At 38.5% G+C, this 24,918-nt stretch overlaps 1 protein-coding gene across 6 annotated transcripts in view; it reads right to left on the bottom strand.

The window, feature by feature from the left end:
* Positions 1-1,224: 1,224 nt before the first annotated feature.
* ss (aryl hydrocarbon receptor spineless) overlaps positions 1,225-24,918 on the bottom strand; it is a 265,001-nt gene continuing 241,307 nt past the window's right edge. For 5 of the 6 annotated variants that reach the window (XM_087346402.1, XM_087346400.1, XM_087346403.1 and 2 more), the window contains 7 exons: positions 19,858-20,067; positions 11,727-11,914; positions 11,181-11,287; positions 10,920-11,061; positions 4,952-6,745; positions 2,893-2,996; positions 1,225-1,604 (listed from right to left, as the gene is read on the bottom strand). In XM_087346402.1, the coding sequence (XP_087202528.1) occupies positions 2,924-2,996; positions 4,952-6,745; positions 10,920-11,061; positions 11,181-11,287; positions 11,727-11,914; positions 19,858-20,067 (2,514 nt within the window). In that variant the 3' untranslated portion in view covers positions 1,225-1,604; positions 2,893-2,923. The remainder of the gene's footprint in view (positions 1,605-2,892; positions 2,997-4,951; positions 6,746-10,919; positions 11,062-11,180; positions 11,288-11,726; positions 11,915-19,857; positions 20,068-24,918) is intronic. The other variant, XM_087346401.1, reaches the window with a different exon arrangement.

Raw genomic sequence — 24,918 nt, 5'->3', positions numbered from 1 at the left:
TAAATGCTGTATAGGTTGATCAGGAAAGGAAGAAAGTTTTCGTGGAGTGGCAACCCTGGTAAGAATACAAGTTTATTTTATTATAAATATTTCATACTCTTGCTGTATTTAACCATCAGCGGACAAATATTTTTACTTTTTGGACATTGTTTCGTTATAATTGTTTACTATTTACAATGGGCAACTACTATTTTATAATATTTAAATTCATAAAGCTGAAACTGGTTTTAAAAAATTAATAATGTCTATAGCTTATTATGACACAAGGAAGGACACAAAAAATATGATCTATCCTGCGAGACATCGAAACTTTAAGGGTTCAACAAAAAAATAACCCTCTAAAGCACGATAATATTAAAATTATACATTTTAAATTTTAATCCGCATCTAAAACAAAACACAGCTTTGTCTTCACTACAAACATCAATTGGAAAATTACGTTCAGGAAAATAATTTCTATTAATCGCGAGAACCATATAAATCGCATAGATAATCTCTGATCAAAACGCAAAGGTAAAACAGGTAGCGCATACAATGATTATCGTGCTTTAAAGGGTTAGGTTGTTTACAGTTTGTTCCCATCTCTAGATTTTTCATAGTATAAATGAAGCAAACAGTCACTAGATCCGTCTGTAGACGTCAAAGTTCAGAACTTTCTTTCACGAATATTTTCTTACTGATCTGATAAGTGCACATGCACCGCTGTGTACTCTTTTATCGGCCAGTACTTTGCATTTGACGACAACAAATCTGTCATCTGCGTCTAAATTACGATGGTTATAATAACCGAATTGAGGAAATGGTTTGGCAAGAACAGTAACATATCAGATTACCAAGAAAACACATAAATTCCATAAGAAGATATTAATTAGCCTATTTTTAAAGCTGAACTTGCATTAATATAAAAAATTGTTATAATAAATTTTGAAACAAGCATTCTAGCAGGACTAGAATAAAGGTGCATAATGTTAAGATCTCTAGAATCAATTTCGCATGGACTATTTTTACAAAACAGTTAGCTCACGCCCATTATATTTAATTACCGGAAATACACATGAATACACAGTTCTACGGAACATTTGTCCGCCATTTGTACGTAACCAACTGTTATGTATAGGAGGCCTATACAATAACGTATTAAAATTATTCAAAAACTCAAATTATTATTGTTTGAAGAATATACAGTGAGTATTATCTCTGAAAAGTAAAAATGAATGAGGTATGTATATGTATATATATATTATGCAAGTTTTAAAATCATGGTACACGATTTACAGTGATTCTTAAAACTTATCAATAGAGGCTAGTATTTTACAGTAATTTTATTCGACATATATCACAGAAAACACGTATATATTAATTACGAGAATGATTTACAAATATGTATACAACAAAGATCACGGACGATTTTACACACACACAGCTATGATAATATAATAATTATTATATTAAAGCGAAATATTGATATCAATATGTATATTTCTTATTTTGATTTCTAGAACAAGATGGCGCGATAATAATAATGTTCGTGTAATTCGGCAGACAGGACATGACGTAACACTTATACCTTCTCACATCCGGGAGAAGACTTCACATGGCCCAACCTGAAAATAAAAATAAACACCCCACTTACCAATTTTACGTACCCTAATGATGTCAATGCGGGAATGGGAGAAACACTAGCAGTACAACGTTGTAACAAGATGGCTGGAAACAGCCTTCTGAAATTGTCGATATTCGAACAAACCAAAGTTACAATCATTCAGTATTCGAAAGGAAATGAAATTCAGGAAATGCTCGTTCCACTACATTTCTGAAGTTTTTGTGCTATTTGAAAGCCAAGCATAAAAAAGGAGGCATGAAAATGCATCAATCTCATTAAAAGAAAAGATTCTGCTGACGAAATAGTCCATAATTCGAACAGCTTTTGGAAACTCAACAAATGACCTTGAGAATTTAAAAAACATACTTACGCTATTGAAAATAAAAATAGCATAAGATGGAATAATTTTGGTAGAAGAACAACTTGCAGCTTTAAAAAGTGATCGAAAAAAGGTAAGCATATGGTGAAATTGATACTGAACATCCAGGTTAGAAATAAGTTACAAAAATATAATTTTACTTGCACTCCTGTATCGAAGTGAAATTTGATTATTCACGATAAAGACAATCAAACAGATTGACGTAATCAGACAACACAGAGACGAGGAGGATCTTTGGAACTAGGAAAAACGAAGAAATAGGAAGATGGCAACATTGCAAAATAAGGTGCTGCACCTTAATTTGAAGTCTTCACCACGTATTATTAAAATAATTAAATTGATGAATGTGATATTGGCGGATTATGTATCACGCGAAAGGGGTTGACAAATGCGTACAAACTATAGTCATAATACCAGATAGGAAAATATTATTTGAAGGGCAACTTGAAAATAAAATATGAAATTTCCCCTGCGCAACGAAGACATGGAGGAGAAGAGGAAGGGACCAAAGTGGGATGTGAGGGAATGAATGAACTTAACCGAAGGTTTTAAAAAAAAAGTACACGATACATTACGTTAAGTCTTCATCCGAAATAAGGTTAAAAGCCTACTGTATTGGAACCCATAATAGAGTCCAGATTTCATAGTTTCTCGTTATGGAGGCAAAAAATTACCTTTTGCCCTCATTTCACCTGAAAAATGTAGTAAAATTGACTTCTGAACCGTCGTGATTTTAATAACACCTAGGCAACGAATAAAATCAAAAAAATAATAAAATGGACTCAAGTGGTTCTGAGTAAGGTCCAGCTAATGGCAATTATAAACATAGCAAAACTTTTAGTTTCACAACAGGTAGGAACTTTTTCAACCAGCTGAGCTACTGACAGATTCTCAAGAAAAAAATGCTCACCATTGCTACTCGTGGTTGAGGAGTGTGTTGGTCACCTCAGAGATGGACAGCAGAGGACTCCCGTCCGGCTTATCTGAGGGTATCCGTTGTCGCTGTTCGGCGTGCTGAAACCAGTTAGCAGCCATGTTAACTTAAACAAATATGATTGTACAAAAATACAAAAAATAACAAGTTTCTCTTAACCCTTTCTACGATACGCACGAAATATACCGTTTAGAGATATCGACAATTGAATTCATGAAGGAGAGTACTTCTTGCGAGTCAGACATTCCCAGCAGATGTCTTATCGTGTTCAAAAAAGCTCTCTGCAGTTCCTTATCTTGAGACAGATGAATCCATTTAACAACTTCCCACCCTGTTTACTTACGATCTACACTAATATTGTCCTCCCATCTACAAGTATGGTCTACCAAGTGGTCCTTTTCTCTTAGGTATTCATGCAACGTTTCCGTTCTGCGTGATTAATTCCTTGCCCGGTCTATTCTCCTTTGAATTAATCACTCAAAATTCGATGTGTCTGGTGGTCCACATCAGCGAAATACTTACGTATCTCTGCGGCTACAGTGAACTAATTATTCGTGGCTTTTCCACACATAAAAATAAAATATTCTTCAGACGTCAACAGCGTAAATGAGTTCTTAAACAAAACGAAATATGAAAAACGGTATATTTTAAATTTATATTATGAAATCATTTCCCTTGTAGACTGCTAAGTTGATGTTTTATTTTCTGCGACCTGAAAGTGTAGTCAGAAATTATCTTCACTCCAACAGAATACAGCATCGTGTTATAAAAAAAACTATAGGGCCAGATCTAATTATAAATCTGATTTAATTCCACGGACACCTGAACAGACGAGGGCAGTTTGAATGAGAAAAGAGAATACCACTGGCCTTCGAGATATCGATGTTTGAAAAGACATTGAAGCAGCCGATTACGACTGCTGTATCGATTGAGACATCGATGTTTGAAAAGACATTGAAGCAGCCGATTACGACTGCTGTATCGATTGGGAGTTAGCAGACTAGAAATCAGCAACGTAGTTACACGACGCACTTTTACGCACCCTTATTAATCTAAAAAAAGAAAACATTCATAATTCTTCACGAATTTATGTAAAATTCATCTGACACGAAGCTGAGAATACGTTGTTATAAAAGCTGTCCCACTTTTCGCCACGTAGGCATTTGTAGGTATGTCTTATCTGTTCTATAACAATTTCTCTTTCGTAGCTTCAACGGCTGAATAGTTATTCCCATAAAATAACAGACAAATGAAGAATTCAAGCTTATGTCTTGCTGTTGTTATACCAAAAAGAAAATTCCTTTACCGAAACATGAAAAGCTTCCCTACGATAAATTCACGGATCCTATACTAAATGGCGCTAGTGTCGCTGCCACGTTACAAGTTCGTACGGCAGCCATGTTTGTTTTACTAACAATTACGAATATGTGATTGTTTCTATTGGCGTGGTGTGTATATTAATTTTAAAAATTTCTGCCACTTTTTCAGAACTTTCAAAGACGTGGTGATTATTCCAGACAAAACAAATTTGTTATTCGTTATTTTATGACACTAATCAATCAAGAGTTGCAGTAAGACGTGTAATAGGAGCATATAGCCACCTATTTCAACTTCTTTAAGTCATTTATACCCAGTGAATTCTGCTGCATAATTAATTTTGCTCTTTGTAACACCGTTTACACATTTACTTAGTCTAATGAAAAAAATATATAAATAGAAGCGGTGAATTCTGCTACATAAAGCACGTATTTTTGTAATAAGACTATCGATAAGATTATCGATACTAGTTACGATGGAGCATGCAACTATTTTTTGATTAGTGAAGTGTCTTGAAAGAAAAAGGCAATGAAAAGCAACATATTTTAGAAGAAGCGCTACGACTTTAGTGCTGATCGTCTCATGCACTACAAAACCAGAGACCGTCCAAATGTCAGAGCACAGCATGCGAATTTTTGATTTTTGGACGCGTCTCTCTCTCTGCCTTAAATTTCTAATTGTTAAAGAAGATAAAATAAAAAGTGTTTGTTTCACTCACTGGGGTGCGTGGTGGTGATACGGAGTGGTGTAAGGATAGTACTGGTGATACTGGTGATGTACAGGCCATACCTCGCTCCCGGCACCAGTCTCACTGTACGCCAGTCCGCCGCTGTGCTGGTGGTGATGGTGGTGATGGGACGTCACCACTTGGTGGTGCTGGTGATGGTGATGGTAGGACTTGGCGCTAAGCGCCGGGCTGCTAGCGGGGTGGGAGGGGGACACCGAGGACACTGGCTCTGGCTTCGTCCACTCGCCACTACCCATCGAATTCATTTCTGCCAGAGACTTGAGCGGATCAGCGCCAGAACTGTTGTACTTCTTGCCGACGGGACTCGCGTCTGGCTGAGGGTGGACGCCGTAAGACGTGGGCGTCCCATTCGAGAGGGTAGTGACTACGGGCGTGCCGGGGTTGGAGGACACGGAGTTGACGATCGCGTTCGGGGGCGGCGACCTGCTGCTACTGCCAGACGAGGCCGCGTGGTTGAGTGTCGTGGTGCCTCCGCTACCCCACATCAGAACTGTCTGGCGCGGGACGTCGGTTGCCGCTGCGGGGGGCGAGTAGTGGTGAGGGAGGATGGCAGTTGGAGTGGCGGCGGTCTGCACCACCTGCTGGTTGTTCATGTGGTGGCTGGTGAGCTGATGGTGAGACGGCGGACTTCCCGACTGCAGTAAACTCACTTCTGTCTTGATGTCTTCCAGCTTGGGCGTGATGAGGCCATTTGCGGTAGTCGCTGCCGGCGAAGATCCTGCCGAGTTGGACGAAGACATTCCGTCCATTGACGGCGAGTGCTTTGAACTCGTCTTACCACCTGTCACCACTAGTTTGTTATGAGTCATGTCACCTATAATGGACGGCGAGTGCGACGCCATCACTATCGGCTGGATGGTTACAGCGCCGGTCGGCGAGACGGAATACGGAGACGCCACGTCGAGGCACTTACCACCGGCCACCACGTATCCCCGACCGCTGTCCACCACCGTCGCGTACTTCGAGGCGGGCGTCGTGTCCACCAGCTGCTGACACGAGTACAGTTTATCTGCGTCACCTGTCTTGCCTGTCAGCTGGTGGTGCATGTGGTGGTGCGTGCCAGTTGCCGACGGACTGGTGTCGTACGTCGGAAGGTTGCAGGTGGTTGCGCGCGGTGACATGTCAAGGAAGCCGTTGCTCACGTACGGCGTTGTAGCGGCCGCGTGGTGGTAGTCGGGGTAGTACGTGCCCAGAGGCCGGTACTGATGGAACAGGTTCTCTGTTGTCGCGGCCAGGAAGCGGTTGTCGAGCGCGGCCGCGGCAGGATACAGTGTCTGGTGGAAGTTCCCCGAGTGTCCCATGTAGGAGTCCGCCGCCGACCCCGCTACAGCCGTGCTGGGATACGGCGTACTGTACATGTTGTTCAGGTTGGAGTAGGCGGCTGCCACGGCCGCAGCTGCGGCGCTGGACGTGTCCGTGGCGGCGATGTAGTCCACGGTCGCCATGGTGTTGGGAAGCGTGGTGCCACTCGTCGCGGTAGTGCCCGCAGTGGTGCCGGCACCTACGTGGTGCGTCAGCTTGCGTTTGGTCCGGCATGTTGACAGGAAGTCTCGTAGCTGCGTCTTGTAACGCCGATTCACCCGCTGAGGGGCGGTGGACACGGCGGTGTTGTGATGCGACGAGGACGGCGAAGAATGGTGCTGTACCGAGCCAACCACCAGCTGATCAGAGTCCGTAAAGTAGCTGTTGGTTAGCCCTGCGTCCAGGTAGCTCACCTTGAAGTCCATGGTTCGTTTCCCTAGTAGGTCTCGACCTTCCTCCTCCCTGGAAAGCACACAACATCAAACACACACTAAATTTAAATTAAAATTAAAGTGCACTCATTCCTACTATATTTTAACACAATACAATACTACGTTTAAATTACGTATTATAACAACAAAATTAAAATACCAAAACAGAACTTATCCTGCAAACTCAAAGAGAACGAAGTGGGTGACGAAATGGAATGAGAACTTCTCAAATTAAAAACAGTTGCGAAGAACGCCTGCGATGATAATCTTAAACCTGATAAGATCAAGAAAAAGAAAAGATGGATGACCAGCGAAATCTTAGTAATGATGGAAGAACGACAAAAATATAAGAACAGAGATTCAGTAAGGTACAATGGTCTACAGAAAGATATTCGAGGGGAAATCAGAAAAACGAAAGAAAAGTGGACCAGTGAAAAACGTGCCGAATTGGAAACGCTTGAACAGAAACAAGATAACTTTAATATATCGTAAGGTCAAGGAGATCAGCGGATTATATCGATCACGGACGCTTGGACGCCTGTTAGATGAGCACAATATCGATAAGGATCAGATAATCGACATTTGGAAGAATTACATCGCTGTTCTATTCCAAGATAAGAGAAATAACAATATTCCAGAAATTAATGCTGACTCTGGACCACACTGTTGATGAAGTTCGTTATGCTTTTGCACCTGACGACTTTCAAGCCGAGTTTCTGAAACTGTTAGACGATGATGGGATTAAGTGGTTGACGAACGTGTACAATTGCATTTATGACGCAGGAAACATTCCTTATGAATAGCTGAAATCCTCATTTATACCTATCCCCCCCCCAAAAAAAATCAAGTGCAAAAAAATGTGAGAATTATAGAACAATTAGCCTCATGATCCAATTGTTAAGATTATTAAGATTCATAGACGAATATACAGACTATACGAAGAAAAGATTACTCGCACTCAGTTTGGATTTTGAAATGCTCTGGGAACAAGGTAGGCACTATTTTCGATAGAGTTCGGCACGATAGGATGGTGGAAGTCCTGAAAAGGACTGGTATTAATGGAAAAGATTTGCGTCTAATTGTGAACCTCTATTGGAACCAAACCGCTAACATCAAGGTGGAAGGTGTCTGTTCAGAAGACATAAGAATAAGGCGTGGTGTTCGGCAGGGATGCAATTTATCTCCAATTCTATTCAATCTCTTTTCGGAACACATATTCGAAGAAGCATTGGAAAATATAAACGCTGGAGTGCTTATGAATGGAGATCGATTAAATAGCATTCGGTACACGGACGATACTGTAGTGTTCGCCGACTCTCTGGAAGGTCTCCAAGAATCGATGGATCGTATTTTGAAGGCCAGTACCAACCATGGCTTAGATCTTAACATCAAAAAAACAAAGCTCATGGTCATCAATAATATGCTGTATTACCCGGTCAGCTAGTAGTTAATAATAGAAAAATATAAACAGTATCGAAATATACAAACTTGGGCAGCACAATTAATGACCAGTGGGATCACTCATTCGAAATAAAGTGACGTATCGAAAAAGCCAGAGCCACTTTCATCAAAATGGGATCAATGTTAAGGAGTAGAGCCTTAAACTTAAACGCCAAGTTAAGATTACTCAGATGTCATATTCTCTCCGTGATTTTATACGGCGCTGAATCGTGGACGTTGACCGAAGCTTCTTCAAAAAAGTTGGAGGCCTTCGAAATGTGGTTGTACCGACGTATTCTCAGAATTTCCTGGACTGACCGTGTAACCAACAAAAAAGTTCTCTTGAAACTCCGCAAAGACGTTGAGGTTGTTAATACCATAAAAAAGAGAAAGGTGGAATATTTCGGTCATATCATGAGAAATAGTGATAGATACGGGCTGCTTCAGCTGATAATCCAGGGAAAAGGTTTCGGAAGGAGGGGACCTGGCAGACCAAGAATCTCCTGGCTTCAGAACCTAAAAACTTGGTTCTCGATGTCCACTGGGGGGCTGTTTCAAGTAGCCAGTAAAGCTCAAATTGCTATGCTGATCGCCAACATCCGGAACGGATAGACACTTTAAGAAGAAGAAGAGTCATCTACCGGCAGAATTAGGTACTACCATTACTGTTGGCAGAACCACCTACCGGCAGATACCGACAGTCATCCAGCATAACAGATTTCAGTGCATAGAAGTGTCCTTCAGCCAACATCGTGCTTCCATCTATCGATGGTTCTACGAACGACATGTTCTGCCACGCAAAACGTCGATAACAGATGATCAGATTTTCATGAAATTTGTTACAAAGATTACATCATTAAAGGATAGCCCATGCACTTACATGTTAATTACCTAGAGCCGATAATAACAACGAATGCTTAAAGTCGTAATGTGGGAGAAAGATCTACCGCCATTATGACATTACCCATAATCAGATGTAAAACAAAATATAACGCGCCTTTCACGTGATAATAACTGAATTTCAGTTTCAAGTAAATTACTGTAGAAGTTTGACCGGTACAGACTATGGTCTAGATTACCTCATCTAAATTTCGTTCAAATTCGTTGAGAAGGATCAGAGATAAATAGTGCAGATATACTACGTACACACATAACCTCCAACGTAGAACTTACGTTTATCAGTTCGTATAAATTACAATTAAGAAAGCAGAGACATAAAAGGATTCAAAATCGTGATCAGGTACCAAATTCCGTGAGTTCTTTAGACGGTGGGTCTGGCTAAAATTATACTGACTTCAGTGAAGCTAAATCCAGTGCCTTATTTGCACTACGCATTGTCCCTAATTGTTACGTTTCTGCGACTGCGCAAGAACACGAGACGGGGCGTGGCACATTCGCGCACAGTTTCTCGTACGTGTACAGCTGCTAATGTGTGTGTGGTTATAAATTATCGCTTCGTAGCTATAATTAATATAATTAGCGAAATGCGCTATGCAGCTCTGCAAACAGGAGCGAGCAGTCTAATTACAAAAATTTCTGCATCGTAAGAATTAGGTCAAGCCGGCGCGACTGTGTGAACAGGGTCCTCCAGTACGACACTGTAATTACATAATTTTATTTTATTCTGCGGTAATAAAATTTAATTAAAATGTCTTTATGTAGGATCTTACTGGATTTTCTATAATAAAAAAGTTGTTGAACTTAGATATTAAAAGACGACTTTCTTGTGAGTTGCTACACTGTATTTTCTGGTAGAAGTCTGCCAACGTTTCAAAGGTGCTTGCTACCTCCATCGTCAGGGCATGATCGCCCCTCTTCGTACCGATAATGACGTAGCAAGCACTCTTGAAACGTCGGTAAAATTTCACAACTTACGTGGCCTTGAAGCACGTAATTTATGAACAGAAATTAATTAATAAATTAGAAAATTATTAATTCGTAATGATGGGGGAAATAAAATTGTTCTGATACGCCACTGGCTCCTCGTTAAAGAGATACGTGTTATAATATCTGAGAGATCGTTTAATTCCGCTATCATGTACGTGGTAATGGCACTGTCTCAACTTCATCCAACTATGGATGGCTGGCAGAGCGTTTGGCTTCAAATTAATATTCACTTCGCAATAATGGCTTTTCGACAGAATGTAAAAGTTAACACAGAACCGAGTCACAAGCGTCTCTCTTACTGCAGACAGAAAACAAATACGCTCGGCTTGCTTCCGTCTAGTGACGGTAGCTGGTTCAACCGCCTCGAATTACCTTCCTCATCATTCACAGATCGTAGATGCAATGCACATCGCAGGTCTACAAATTATAACTCCTTACACCCATAACTCCAACAGCTGATTCAACACGTAAATAAAATTAGTGAGATTTCAGGTCTTAAGACGTCCATAATGAGGGTGATGACTCATCGCCCTGAAGATAGAGGCAGTGAAATTCTACGAAACGTCCGTCAACATCCACCAAACTGCAACTTACAAAAGACGATCTTACGGTGCAAGACGATAGAGGGATTTGCCACTGGGCCAATGTGGACGTCGTAGAAACGAGAAAAAATTATGCTTTAACGAGAATCGAACCTCAGGTCGTCCAACCGGTAGCCAATCGTTTTCTGACAGCCAAGATATTTGTCAAACTAACAACCCCGGATATGAATAATACTGTTTGTAATGTTACGATAATAATATAATATTGGGGAATCGGGTGGATAATTTTGATCGTAAAACTGTGAATAAGTGACAAACTGGTTCCGGTAGACTCACATTAGTGGCCGATGAGTACTGATGACGAAGTCTGGCTTTGAGTTCTTGTACACCAACCGTGAACTTGTCTGCAGCCACTGCCACTGTCCCTCCTTGGTCTGGAACCGATACGCGATCATGCCGGATGCACCCGTCTTCAGGACTGCAAAATATTCGTACACGACCAAGCTCAATGACAAACAATTCATAAATGACATACGATTCTTACAGCAGAAAGTCTCCGCTGTCAGCAATGGTAAGTGGTAAGGATCAGTCACTTACGTTCTTGATGCGCGCTTGCCACGTAGGCGAGGTCATCGTAGTGGACTAGATCGTAACCTCCCAGATTGGCGAGTTCGGCGTCTGAGTATCCGAGCAGCATCTTCCCCCTGTCAAGTATAAAAGAGTTAAATACAATGCTCCTTCAACATACACATTAAACAACGACAACAAATTAATTCCAAATTCAGCCGCTAGATGCCAGATGAAAGCAGCAAGGAATTTCTTTGCAATAAATTGTTCACTTGACTTAACAACTTTAGCACGTTTGTCAGAATTTTATCTTTGGCTGTTACAAATGGAGGACTTTATTATCGTACGTCCGCTAACCAAATCAACTAAGATAGTGTAGTTGCGTCATATTGTGACTTATTAAATTAAAATTAAATTATTTGGTTATTCGATTATTCGATATGGAACACAGAATGATATTTTAATTATTTTAATTATCTTATTTTAAATACATTGTGATTTGACGGAATAACCAAATAATTTAATTTAAATCAACTAAAGAAATGGAAACAGTTAGGCTTACTTAGACATAATTACCTCTGGTCCATGGATACAAGAGTGAGATCAAGTTTGTGTTTGCTCTTGAACATCACCTCCTTTTGGGGGATCTCAAGCAATGATGGCGGACCAAAAGGAGTGCAAATGGCGAACAGTGCAAGAGGAGGTTCCTCGGTTTTGCGGTTCTGTCCATGGAGAACTTTGATTCGTCCTCGGATATCCAGTCGCTAAAAGAAACATGCACAGAGGAAATATAAGTAGGCGAGCGTAATGCAACAGAGCACTGAAAGGTTAGAACATATTTTCCCCAGCGTGCTATGAGTCTATTTGGATATTTGTTCATTATAATAATAATAATAATAATATATTATATTATTTATATTCAGTCACGAATGTTACAGAAATGTATTAGGCCTGCTATTTACAATGACCTGAACAATGCCACAGTTAAAAGAATCCTCAGAGATTAAAATAATACTGCAGACTCCCGATTATCTGGGTCGGCTGGCGAATTCATTTTCCCGGATAATCGAAAAACCGGATAATAATCAAAAAATGAAAGAAAAACTCGAAAATGTAACAAATACGATAGTTTATTTACAGACATCCACAACTTAACTTTTTTAAATATTTACTAATAACACAAAGAATTTTATATAAAATTTAGTACAGTAGATACCAACTACTTTTTTAAAAAGAGGATTCCACCTCAAAGTAATAAAGTTCTATTGTTGTAAACTTCAGGTTTTACCGACTGATTTATGTTAATACGTTAAATAATATATTATTGTTGTATTAAATCCTTTTAATTTCCCATATTAATTTCGCTTAAATCAGCTTTAAGCTTCATTATTGGGCTATTTATTCCTGAAATTTAAATTAACAGTCACAACCCAGCCGCTGTGTAGTACTTGGTCAAATGTAGGGAAATATGTTTCAAAAGTGAAACAATGTCATCGTTTTCGAGATCTGAAACCGACGTCACTATCAAATGGTAAGCTCTCGTTTTTGGGAGGTCCCGCGTTCAAATATCGACGCGGAGACCGCCTATCCTGACTGAAGATTTTCGTAGTTTTACACAGTACCTAAATCAAATTCTTAGATAGTACCTCAAATTAGACCATGACTAAATAATTGAAAATCGCTTTATATCCATTGTTCTTTATTCTTCCTATCAACCGAAGCCATGTTCAATGCGAGCTACTGACCGCGTTGTTAAATAATAAATATTTCATTATCGGCTTCTTGGTTGTGACGCCGTGTAGACTGATGTCAATATTTTGGAGAAACATATCGCCTTTATGTTCAGTGTTAAAGGTCATAGATCTTTCTTTAATTATGGCCTCGTTAGTAAGATATGGAGCATGGATTTAATTGGCATTAATGTTTATCGTTATCAGGAATCAAAGACTGGAAGTAATTGTTTCCACGTCGGAGTATGTTCTTCTATCCCTAATAAATATTATCAGTCTCGTCCATTCTTTTAATGTTCATAAATGAAGTTCGAAAATGATAAATAGACCACCTCTTCCTTCCAATTAAATATAAAAGCATCTAGGCTGTATGAAACCCACCATACAGTCAATCTACATGTTTTAATCGCTTACGGGTTTCCAGTTTATCACAAAAACTATCTTCAGTATGTGATTGCTTCCGGTTTTAGAATGTTTATATATATATTTTTTTACCCAGAGCTTCGCGATAAGCCACGTCGCGCACATGAAAGTAAGTGGGGCAAAGAATTAATCAGCTCTGTTTTCTGAGTTTATTTCTTCCACAAGCAACTTTTTATATTCTCTGGTAGCGAGCCTTCAGACAGATCTGACAAAATGATACAAAAATTGTTGTTGAGGCCAATGATTTTTGTAAACCAAAGAAAAATCTCTGCTACCAAGATGCGCTATTGCCCTCTGCTGCAAATCTCTCTCTCTCTCTGTATATATATATATATATATATATATATATATATATATATATATATATATATCACGGTGGATCACAAAAAGTCAACAAGTAATAATATACCTTCCATGATGATAAATGGTAGATCTACAGTAACTCGTAAGGAAAAGTGAACTTCTTTGCAGAAACCCTGCGAGAAATGTTTACAAATAATCTAGGTGTACGTACAATACAGTTTCTCTAATTATACCGAAAATATCGTCAGAAATTTTCTGAATCAAACATTTTCGCCGACAACAAGAAAAACAGATCACCAAGAAATAGGTTAAGTCATCCTGCAGACACTTAGACCCTATGGAATACAAAATATATTACGAACTTACCCATAATGACCCTTAAATTTATAACAATTACATCGCAAATAATTACTACAGATCTCAATTGGAAGTTTGCTAAAATTATTTTGCTTCCAAACCTAGACAAGGATCACTCGTCACTTGTTAACTACAGGAAAATTATTTTATTAAATTCCCTGGTTAAGTTATTTGAGAAGAAATACTGCCGAAGAGACTGAGCTTCAAATTAAAAGACTTAAACTTGATCACAGACTACCAATAATTCCCTACTGTGCTTTCCAAAAGTTTCATGGAAATTTTTACTTCAGGTGTAAGCAAATTACTGTTTTCTAATGTCTCATTTAGGAGTCAGAAATAAATTAGGTAAACATCTTTCCTTTATCCCAGCATGTCTAACTCTGACGCCCATAATACAAGAGACTATTCATTATTCCATGTCTTACTGTCGACTGATGCTTGACGTTAAACGATTATACACGCTATATAATATTACGGCTGGAACAATCTATAGGTCAGAAGAAAAGAGACCACTGGGAAGACCTAGACGTAGATGTGAGGATAATATTAAAATGGATCTTAGAGAAATATGTTGGGGGTGGTATGGACTGGATTCATCTGGCTCAGAATAGGGACTAGTGGTGGGCTCTTTGAACATGGTAATGAACCATAGGTTACCATAAAATGTCAGGAATTTCTTGAGTGGCTGAGGGACTGTTGACTTCTCAGGAAGGCTCCATGTAAGTAAGTTAAGTAATTTAAGTAAGTAATTTAAGTAAGTTAAGTAAGTAAGTAAGTAAGTAAGTAAAGTAAGTTAAGTAATTAATTTAAGTAAGTTAAGTAGGTACGTTAAGTAAGTAATTTAGGTAAGTTAAGTAAGTAAGTTAAGTAATTTAAGTAAGTTAAGTAAGTAAGTAAGTTAAGAAATGTAAGTAAGTTAAGTAAGTAATTTAAGTACGTTAAGTAAGTAAGTATGCAAGTAAGTTAAGTAATTAAGTAGGTAAGTACGGGTCTATAGGTGCAGAATATTTGTTGAAAGACCTACAGTGATAAATCCTAGGTGAAGATTGGAGGATAATATTAAAATGGATATTAAGGAAATAGTGTGAGATTGTTTGGAATGGGTTGATTTGGCTCAGGGTAGGAGAAGGCGACGGGTCCGATTTCCATGAAAGGAAGTGAATTTTTGATTCAGTGTGGTTGGATATGATATTACAATATTAAGGCTCACGTTCGAGTGTGTTATCTTACCAAACTGACCCTAAAGTAGCAGTTACGGCTTCTGTAAGTAGGCGCCTGCAGCGTATGAATCACGTTTCCTTTGTGTATAGTGCTGCCTCTGGTTTACACTTTTTGTACCTCTGTGGTGGACAATGTTCAGACGTTGATGATGATAAATGGGAAATAATGGACTTGTGCACAGTTACTTATTTTGTTATAAAAAAGAAAAGAAAGAGTTTTAGTGTAAAACACTTGCACAAGCACACGAGAATAACAATTTTCTTCACAAAGAGAAAATGGAAAGTATACATACAAGAAACAAATTTATTGCTTTCCGATGTAGCTTCGAAGATTCTTCCACGTCATCACGAAAGTATCTTGTTGACAATTTTGTCAACACAAGATGCTAAAGCAGGAAAAAAATATGCACACAGATTTATATATAAAGGAAAATACTTGTGCAGAATATCGATGTGTATTATTTCTCTCCTTAGGTTGGAGATCAGCACATAATGAAAGAACAGTAGCCGACAGAAAAAGTCATAAAAAATTAAAGTCCCAAGAACGCAACGTAGGTGTAAAGAAATTGATTCCGAAACGTACTACTAGTCTAAGCACGTTTTACATGTCTTACGGTAATGGTAGATTTGAAATTGTCTACCGATTTCCAATAAATTTATAAGCTAGTTTGCATTTTTGGTCATTTGAATTTTTGTCGTTATATAAGTGCCTAGTATTTTGAAGCAGATAAAATTCGACAAATTTCCTATTTTAATAAATTGAATTTTAAGTCGAATGCCAGTTTCTTTTGTAACTTTATATCCGATGTTTGAAGTCGCTAAGGAGGTAGTTATGATTACTGCTACTTCATTTGTGGGCCGCGCTGCTGTTGGTGTTAACTTGCGTCTGCTATAAGCGGCGCAGTAGTTTTTGGCGGGTGGAATTTTCAAGGGGAAGGCTAGGAGCGAGTCTCTTTTGCGATAGTATAATGCTGACTGCACCGAGGAGCTTATCGGACTGAACGCCCAAACAAAAGAAATGCACTGGCCGTGCCATCTCAGGTACACAGACTAGGCCCGTCTGCCAGCTCCTCCACCGGCCAAAAACCACTGCGCCGACTATACCTTAGTGAGATAAACAAAGGCTCGCCTACTAGACGGAACTATACTTGCACCGACTGTTCAATTGAGTCGCTGTATGTCCTACCGCGCCATCTGTTGCCTGCGCCCTAAAATAAAACGTGAAATGAGTACAAGCCGTGGGAATTTATCTAGATGGCCAGTGAAGCTAACAGCATGAGATCAGCTAAAACTTGTAGCAATGATTATACGGAGAACGGGTTCAGTAATCTTCCTAATAAACCAGTAGCAAGATAACAGGCTTCAGAAGTGGAGATAAATTAAAAAATAAACAAAGTATTTAATAGATGCATCGGAAGTAAAGTGCCATAGGAAACAGGGTACGGTGTTTGTAGAAGAGCTCGTGCAAGTGACAGGCGAGTAACCAGAAGAAATTTAATTCAAATTAAGTGATTAATTACATCACAGATACGAAACATGGCTCAAGGGGGGGGGGGGGTAAGAGACTAGATATAAACATTACAGATTAATATAATAAACTTAAAACTTCCTATAGCAATACGTAGGGAAGTTTTTGTATGGCTTCAACGAATAAAATATAACAGTCATGTTCATGACAGTTGCTGTGAAGAAAATTAATGGCAGCTTTCATTTTCTTGACAAAGACTTTTAAATTAACAAGACGGACTTTTTATATTCCTGCACAAAATAAAATAGCAAATTTGTTGCTTTACTGTTGAGTAAATGTGAGATTTGAGGTTTTCACTGCGATCAAAGAGATGTTATTCTGGGTTTTGGCGCTATCTAGTCTGAAAAATAGATACTAAAATTTCGAAGACAGTGTTGGAACAGTACCGCATTAATTCTATCGGATTGTATTTGTTTATTTCTTTATTTATCGACGTTTCGGATTTGGTTTTAATTGTTTGAGGCTTTGAGTTAAATTTCAGTTGCTCAGTTTCACTGCAGAATAGGAGGATTATTAAGAGATGAACTAAATTTCCCATTCTTCGCTTCTCTTGGGTTTTCGTAAAATAAAATATACTGAAATAATTAAATATGTATACGACAGGATGTGATACTAGCTATATTTTTATTCTTTATGCTTCAAACTCTACACACACACACACACACACACACATATACATACACGCCTGTGAACCTTTCAGAAAGTTAATAAAATTTAAACAATAACTGTACACTTTAAACTTAACTGACACAAACAAATTAACTAACTACAAGGGACAAAAACTGAATTATTTCTATCACCAATTTCAGATTTTAAAAATAAAACTGTGTGAAAGAAGGATGTGATATATTTTTATAATTAACTCTTGCTTAATGCTTATTAAGTTAATTATTCTGGCTGATGGCCAAACTGATGTAAAAAGTTGTCAGTGGAACCACGGTTCCGGAGAATTTGACGTAAATACGTCTATACGGAAAGGAAGTTTATATATTGGCTTTATTCTAAATATATACCCGCTTTACAATTGAGTAAAGTTTGATTAAGACTTTGCTTATTTAATTTGAATTAGTTACGCTTAAGATGGGTCTGTGGTAGCTGAATGTAAAGTAATGAAATGTAATGTAAGGTAAGGTAATGTAATGTAATGTTTTATAGGTAATAACAATGCTAAGTAAACAGATGAGGTAACAATGAAGTTACACTTTTTCGTTTCCCTTTTTCGTAACACTTTTTTGCCGAATAATCCTTCCTTAGAGACGTATTTACGTCAAAAACGAAAGGATTCCACAGAAGGAATGTTTTTATTTTAGTTAACGATGCTTATATGACTTCTAAATACCAAAATACAGATGATTCTCGTTAAACGCGGGGATTATGTTTCTACAAGTAGCTGGGTATATGGAAAGTGATTAAAATGAGAAACGTTTAACATGCCCGTGGATTTTTGGTACACCTAATTTTTAGCCCTGGGGACGAAATGGCGCGGAGAGTCAGTAAAACTACGCCCGCAACTCAAAGGTTCTGCGAGGCAACTTCTAGCGAGACCGCGGATTGGACACTGATGTTCCTCGTGACAGTAAAATAAAACCTGAAGTTAGCTAAATACATTAAGAGTATCGGAACTAGATCGCTTTATGCATTACATACGTTTCTTACTGAATTTAATGTAAATCCGTCAAAGTATTCAGGATTTGACGCTGTGTGTAGAGCGCCATTAAGAAGACGTCATTAAAGGTAAACTCTAGCAACAGCAGCGCCAAAAGCGAATTTTCTTCGCGTCACTCAGAGTGCCCATGACGAATTGCTCCCTCGCTCAGTTGACGTTTCATTACATCCCTGACACTCTTAATTAATTGAATAAGTCCACTGTGTAATCAAATTATTTAATCTGGCACCCACTTATGTACACACTGAGCTTGTAAAAAAATACTCTTCCTTTAATGATGACGTAAGTGTCTAAGAGAACCAAATTCACATGTGATTAATGTTTGATGCATTCGGATTCAGTAGAAAGGTTGATGTTGTACTTAATTTAAAATATTAAAGCATAAGAAGGTTTATATTTTGGTGTAATCATCTACAGACTGCGGCCTTACGAGTTATGACCCAAGAAGACCATAATCTACATCTTCACCGTCTTAGGAACATCAAATATAATATAATAAGATAAGATGGTTTAATGAATTCTTCTCGGGCTATCAGCCGTGCAAGTTAGTTTAATGAAGAAAACACCAACGTTTCGAGAAACATCTTCTTCAGGGCCCCCTAGGATGAGGACGAAGATAGCTGGTAGCCAGAGAAGAATTTATTATACTTAGTCGCCGTGAAATCTTCAGATCATACTTAAGTCAGTTTATTTCTACCTTGGTCTCAAGTTAAACTCTTTAACACGAGAGAAGAGTATGTTTACCTGATAAAATGTCGATCTCATTCTCAGGATAAAAGTACTGTGCGGGGAAATTAGTGTTCGGGGTCAGAGAATAGTAATTTTTCGCGGTTTAGATACAAGTGTTTTTGTGTTGTGTAGTGTAAACAGAAGTCTTGCGTCTTGAAATGAATATTTAATAACATTATAGTTCTACAGAACGTGTATTAGATTCATTGTTTAACAATTACAAGAAAATCTCTTTTAATGCAGATTAGATTTTAAGTGTGAAAATAAATGCGAACAATTATTTGCCAAAAGCGGAAAATTCAATTATACGAGGTCTGTCAAACACGCTATATTGTTCGCTTGTTTCTATGGTATACAATAGCTCGAGTCAAGCCTTGGCCCCCTCCCACGTGGGAGGTTTCTTTATCTTTAAAGTGTGCATTTATGAATTCTCATCGGCGAGCGCGTTACAAAGGACCAAATTTGTTATGCAGAAGCCCTGAGGATGGGAGCAGAGATTGCTCTCGAAACGTTGGCAGAAGATATGGTTTATTCACTGAGAGTCTTTCATCAACTTCAGTCGCCGCGAAAGCTTCACTTTATATATCAGTCTTCGAAAAGTTAAATTTTATCTACCATTTCTGCACTGCTGTTCGCCCGAGGGGACTTCACCGCATGAAAATACTCCTTTTATTAGAGAATCGTTGATTTTTACATTTTTGTTAGTGGAGCAAACTGTATGTGAGGACGCCGAGCTGGGGCATGGACTCACCAGGAACCCTGAGGTGTTGTCCAAGAGACATCGGAAGCGGACGGTGAAGCTACGCTCCAGAAGGTGGCAGTTATCTGGCTGAAGAACGTCTTGGAGCACAGTGTTGGCTGACTCGGGTGGCAAGAAAGAGTTCCACATCAGTTGTCGCTGGAGTTCCTCTCGATCCTCAGAGTGCACTAGTTCGTACACCGACTGATGTACGATGTCCGACTGGAACCACAAAAAACCCGTCATTTTGCAATGAATTCACCTCATGCATACAGTTAAGCCCCAAAAACGTCATTCACAATGATCGCCAGATACCTGTAATTAACATATATTTGTCTGTTACATGTTTTTATTTATGACAATTTCATGAACTGACAAATGACAGGCAATGAATTATGAATCAGGAAGGTTACAACAACACCCGTTTTGAAGTCCCATTCCAGTATTTGTCTCGCCTGAAGAACCAACCAAGAAATTCTCCGTCATTTATGAATCCCAAAGATCATTATTTTGTTCAATACAGACCCACACTGTGTTCTAACGTAACCTCATAACGCCAGTCCACACACTATTAATTTAAGAACCATTTTAGTATCATACTCTCATCTAAGTCCAAGGCTTCCTTTGGGGTTTCTGGCAAAATCTTTACATGCATTTCTCACTCCTCTTATACGTGCCACTTGATCCACCCCCTCACCCTTCTTCATTAGATCATAGTAATAATGCTTGGTCTTGAGTAATAATTATCATAAAAATTATTATTTTCCGGTTGGCTCACAATTTCTTGTATTTTTAACCAATTTAGATAATTTTACGGTTGTGAGATGTCCATGTGATATAGCTATTGGAACGACTGTCAAACTTCGCCGGATTCAACTAAAATACTTCTCATACTAGAAACAGTGACGACCCTGTTTATTAATTTATTTAGAAATATATAATTATCATAGGAATATAACAATCCGACCTATCGCGATGTTTTATTTGTATCCATTTTAGCCAAATCTTGTATTCGGTTATTTTTTAACCACAGCTTTTTAATTCGTTTATAAACTGTAAAAATTATTGTCTTCTGCAGCAAGAGTTCCACATTTAACGGAGACAAGACTGTAAAAGAGTTATATTTTATATATAATACTATTACGCCTAAGTGTATTTTGTGTATAGGAAAGGAACAATAAATTTACACTTTGTCTTAACAGCCTTTGAGGTTCCCTAACCTCAAATTTCCCACAAGGCCTTGATAAGGCCTTTGAGGTTCCCCTAACCTCAAATTTCCCACAAGGCCTTGACAAGGCCCATAAATATGTTTTTAGGAACGTAAACGACTATGTAAGAAAATGTACGCATCTACAGACTTCTCATTGCTTAACAGGCATACTGTTAAGCAATGAGAAGTCTGTAGGTTAGATATCCCATGAAGCTGTTATTCTTTCACGTGAAACCTACTTGTCAGGTGTAAGGAGGATCGGTTAGTAGGCGGGCAGACAGAAGTGAAGTGTGTAATATTGTCACGTGATGGCTCTGATGGGCTCCCTACGTAATCGTGCTCGTCACAGACCTTGTGTTTGAGTAAACATACGTCCATGTCAGACTATGAATATGTGGCAGTTTTGTATATGAGACGTACATATATTTGTGGATCGAATTCTCCATTTACCAGAGCCACTAATCTTCATACCAAAGAGTGGAAAGTTGCTGTTGACATCATAATAAACCACACGCGATCGCAGGTACACTCAGTGGATAAAGAAACTCGCCAGAACAAAAAATGTACTTGGAATAAACGTAAACACAATGAGATTTTTTAGACAACGCAACTGTTAAGCGGACTTCAACGTTATGGATCTCCCTCAGTTCGCGCTGTCAAAGTAACACTTACCGCAGGTAAGCAATTATTGGTTAAATTATTCATTGCAGTACTTAATTCTGATCTAGAAATTATACTATTTATAATACATGTAAGTAACAAAGACAGTGAAACTTGCAGCAAATATTACAAGATTCTATGTGATCTTTATACAAATTCTAAAAGGTAAAAACATATTTCTTAAGAAAATACTGAATGGATATCAATAAAATTTGGTAGTTGTTAATCTAACGAGACATAGTAAGGTGAAATTAATTTTGGTTTGTGTCGGAAGAATTTACATCAAACTAAAGTAAGTAATTTTCTAAAACCCTACTCATTTTAGTATGAAATGGTACACCGCGAAAATAAGAAATTTTCCAGGCGCTAAATATTTTTGAAGAACAAGAACAAAATAATTAGTAACCTACAACGTTATACAGAGTAATCAGATGAGTTTCTCAACAATGCACAGAGCTATTTATGATAATAAATGAATATCAAGGTCAATGAGGGATGCAAAGAAAAAAGAAAAGCATTTGAAAAATAAAGTTGTGTGTACACATTTTCCACTCTTCGTACAGTTCCACGTAACAGACTCAATCTTCCCGAACGAAGTTTTCAATGGAAGAGTTCGAATCGGAGGTGGCCAGCGTATTCAAAAGAGATTCAGAAATCGCAGATCTAAGATTAATTCCAGCATGGACGCGATTCAAGATATCAGAAGGCTGGAATAAAACTCGAAAAAATAAACTTAAAATTGCTGACCTTAAATATCTGGTGGCCACACTCCAGAATCGATTAATTTATCGACACCTGATCATAACTTTCTACATAAAATTAATTTATTTGTAGGATTTGCGAAGATGGATGTCTTCTGGTTGTAGCACCGTGAAGTCTGGTAGACGTTTACCAACATTTCAGAGGTCCTTGGTGCCTCCACCAACAGGGCTTACTCGTCGCCCTGATGATGGAGGCAGCAAGAACCTCTGAGGATAATTGGTTTATAATGAATTTGGAAGGATGTGAAAGGATTGGTAGAGGCATATTTTAAGATACTATCCCGGAACTTGCTTGGAGTAACTGATGAAAACCACAACTCAGGATGGACGTTCTCCGAGTCGAAATTTCAAGTCGGGAGCTTCAAAGTGTGATGTAGGAGCACTCGACAATGACTTTCGGTAATTAAATAAATTATTCCGAAGAATAAACGCAAATAATTATATCGATTTTAATAATTTTCTTCCCAAATCGTTGTTCGAATGCCACTGTTATTTCAAATAACGGTTGCCAAGCCTATCGAAAAGAATTTTGAATACAGCTTGTCGCAAAAACGATGTAAATACAGCAAAAACTTTGTTGGCCGCTTGTCAGTTAGTTTCTCGCCGCTGTAAAGTGGGCCACAAAGCTAACGGTGGTCATTTTAAATACCTGCACTAGATTCGCTAATTCATTAAGTCCCAATGCTGACGTAAGTAATGATTTAGTTTATTAAAATGCATTTATATCAGTCATTAAATGTGTGTGTGTACATTTTGTAGGGACATCATGCATTGACTGAGTCTTAGGATCTTTAACGACGTTACCCAAGTACGTGGGAAGATGACAGTAGACTGTAAGTGGAAACGGATTTGAATTAACGAGCGTATAATTCGCTTTGAAGAGGCTGCAAAATGAGTTGAAAACGGACGCTGTACGTTCTTTCCAGTAGTTGATAATCCCACGCAAAATGGCGTAACAAACTAGAAAACCACAATCGACTGGTTCCTGCTAAAAGAACTTCAAACCCTACATTCTTCAAGTCTTTTCTTATTCCGCAAGCAATGAAAAGAAACAATAATATCTTCTCGGGCAATCAGCCGCGTCATCTGTTTACCGCAGGCCCCACCATCAGAACCCTGATGATGGGGACAGAGTTGGTTCCCGAAACGTCGGTTTGCTACGGTAACCAGTTGACGCGGCTGATTGTCCGAGAAGATTTTATTGATTGTACTCGCCGCGAAAGTCTCAAATCCAATGAGAAGAACGCCAGATACATTAATTAGCTGATTCAACACATAGGTATTGTAGCCATATTTGAACATATAATTGAGTAAACTTCTGTAATATTAGAGAAGGCCACGGTACGAACGGAGTAAAGAAGAGAGAAAGGAAGAAGGAAGGAAGGAAAAGAGGTGTATATTTTATTAACTAACTCCATTGGGAATATGCCTTATTCGGAAGTTCAGGTAATCAAGAAGTTCCCCGCTTCTTATGAAGCCCGAAAGATGGCTACAATGCTCACAAGAATCAGTCACTGATCCCTGCCCTGAACAAGAATAATCCAGTCCACAACCTAACCTAAAATAAATTTCAGTATTATCCTGAAATCTACGCTTAGTTCTCGCAAATGGTGTCTTCTTTCTGTTTTCCAAAACATAATTTTCTCTGAAAAATAAAACATGTATACAAATTAACAGTTTTACCCACCATTTTCAAACACTTAAAGAGAACCACATGAAGATGACCAATTAATGTCGAAACATGTAATGGATTCTTAGTAAATACTGAAAGTAAAATAAAAATTGTGTATAGAAGGGCTGTCAACCTAAAGAAAAACATTTCCCTGCATCTCTCACTCGTACATTTAACTACTTATACAAACCTAACCTAACTTTTACACAATTGCATTAAGAGGTCGATAAATCGATTAATGGTAATAGTGAATCGATTGATAGCACTGATGAAACTAATCGACGTTCTTATTGCAGACATTTTACTATAAAGTGTGGCCACTGACAGCGAGGCTTTGGCTTGCAAAATCACTCAGCTAACAAGATCGCGTATCTGCAAAACAGTGAAGTGCAAACATAAATCGGTTTCGTGCCTCTTATCTTCATGAAGTACACACTGCCATAACATAAATGCCACTTTTGCCGTAGCGTGAGTGATTAACTTAAACTGAATCATGCAAAGTCTTCCTTGAAAATTTGATACTTAGCTGGTCAAGAAATTTACCGCGTTTCACGAAATTCAGATATTCATTACCGCATTCACAATAATCCCACACTGACCCTACCTTAATCCACATTAATGCAGTCCACATTCCCTTTTTCCTTTATATTCCTCAGTCAGCCTCATGGGCACAGGGGTTTATTCCCGGGGGTAAAGCACGGCCGGGGCCTAAAGCTAACTCCTCACCCCCTTCTAGTGCCGAAACAAAGAATGAGTAGGACCTATACTCC

This window comes from Zootermopsis nevadensis, unplaced genomic scaffold (assembly GCF_977971745.1).
Source record: "Zootermopsis nevadensis isolate Lab colony 2312 unplaced genomic scaffold, Znev_1.0 Znev_ptg000010l, whole genome shotgun sequence".
NCBI classification, from domain to species: domain Eukaryota; kingdom Metazoa; phylum Arthropoda; class Insecta; order Blattodea; family Termopsidae; genus Zootermopsis; species Zootermopsis nevadensis.
Note: the sequence above shows the minus strand (reverse complement) of the source record. Positions and strands in the feature narration are given on the sequence as shown.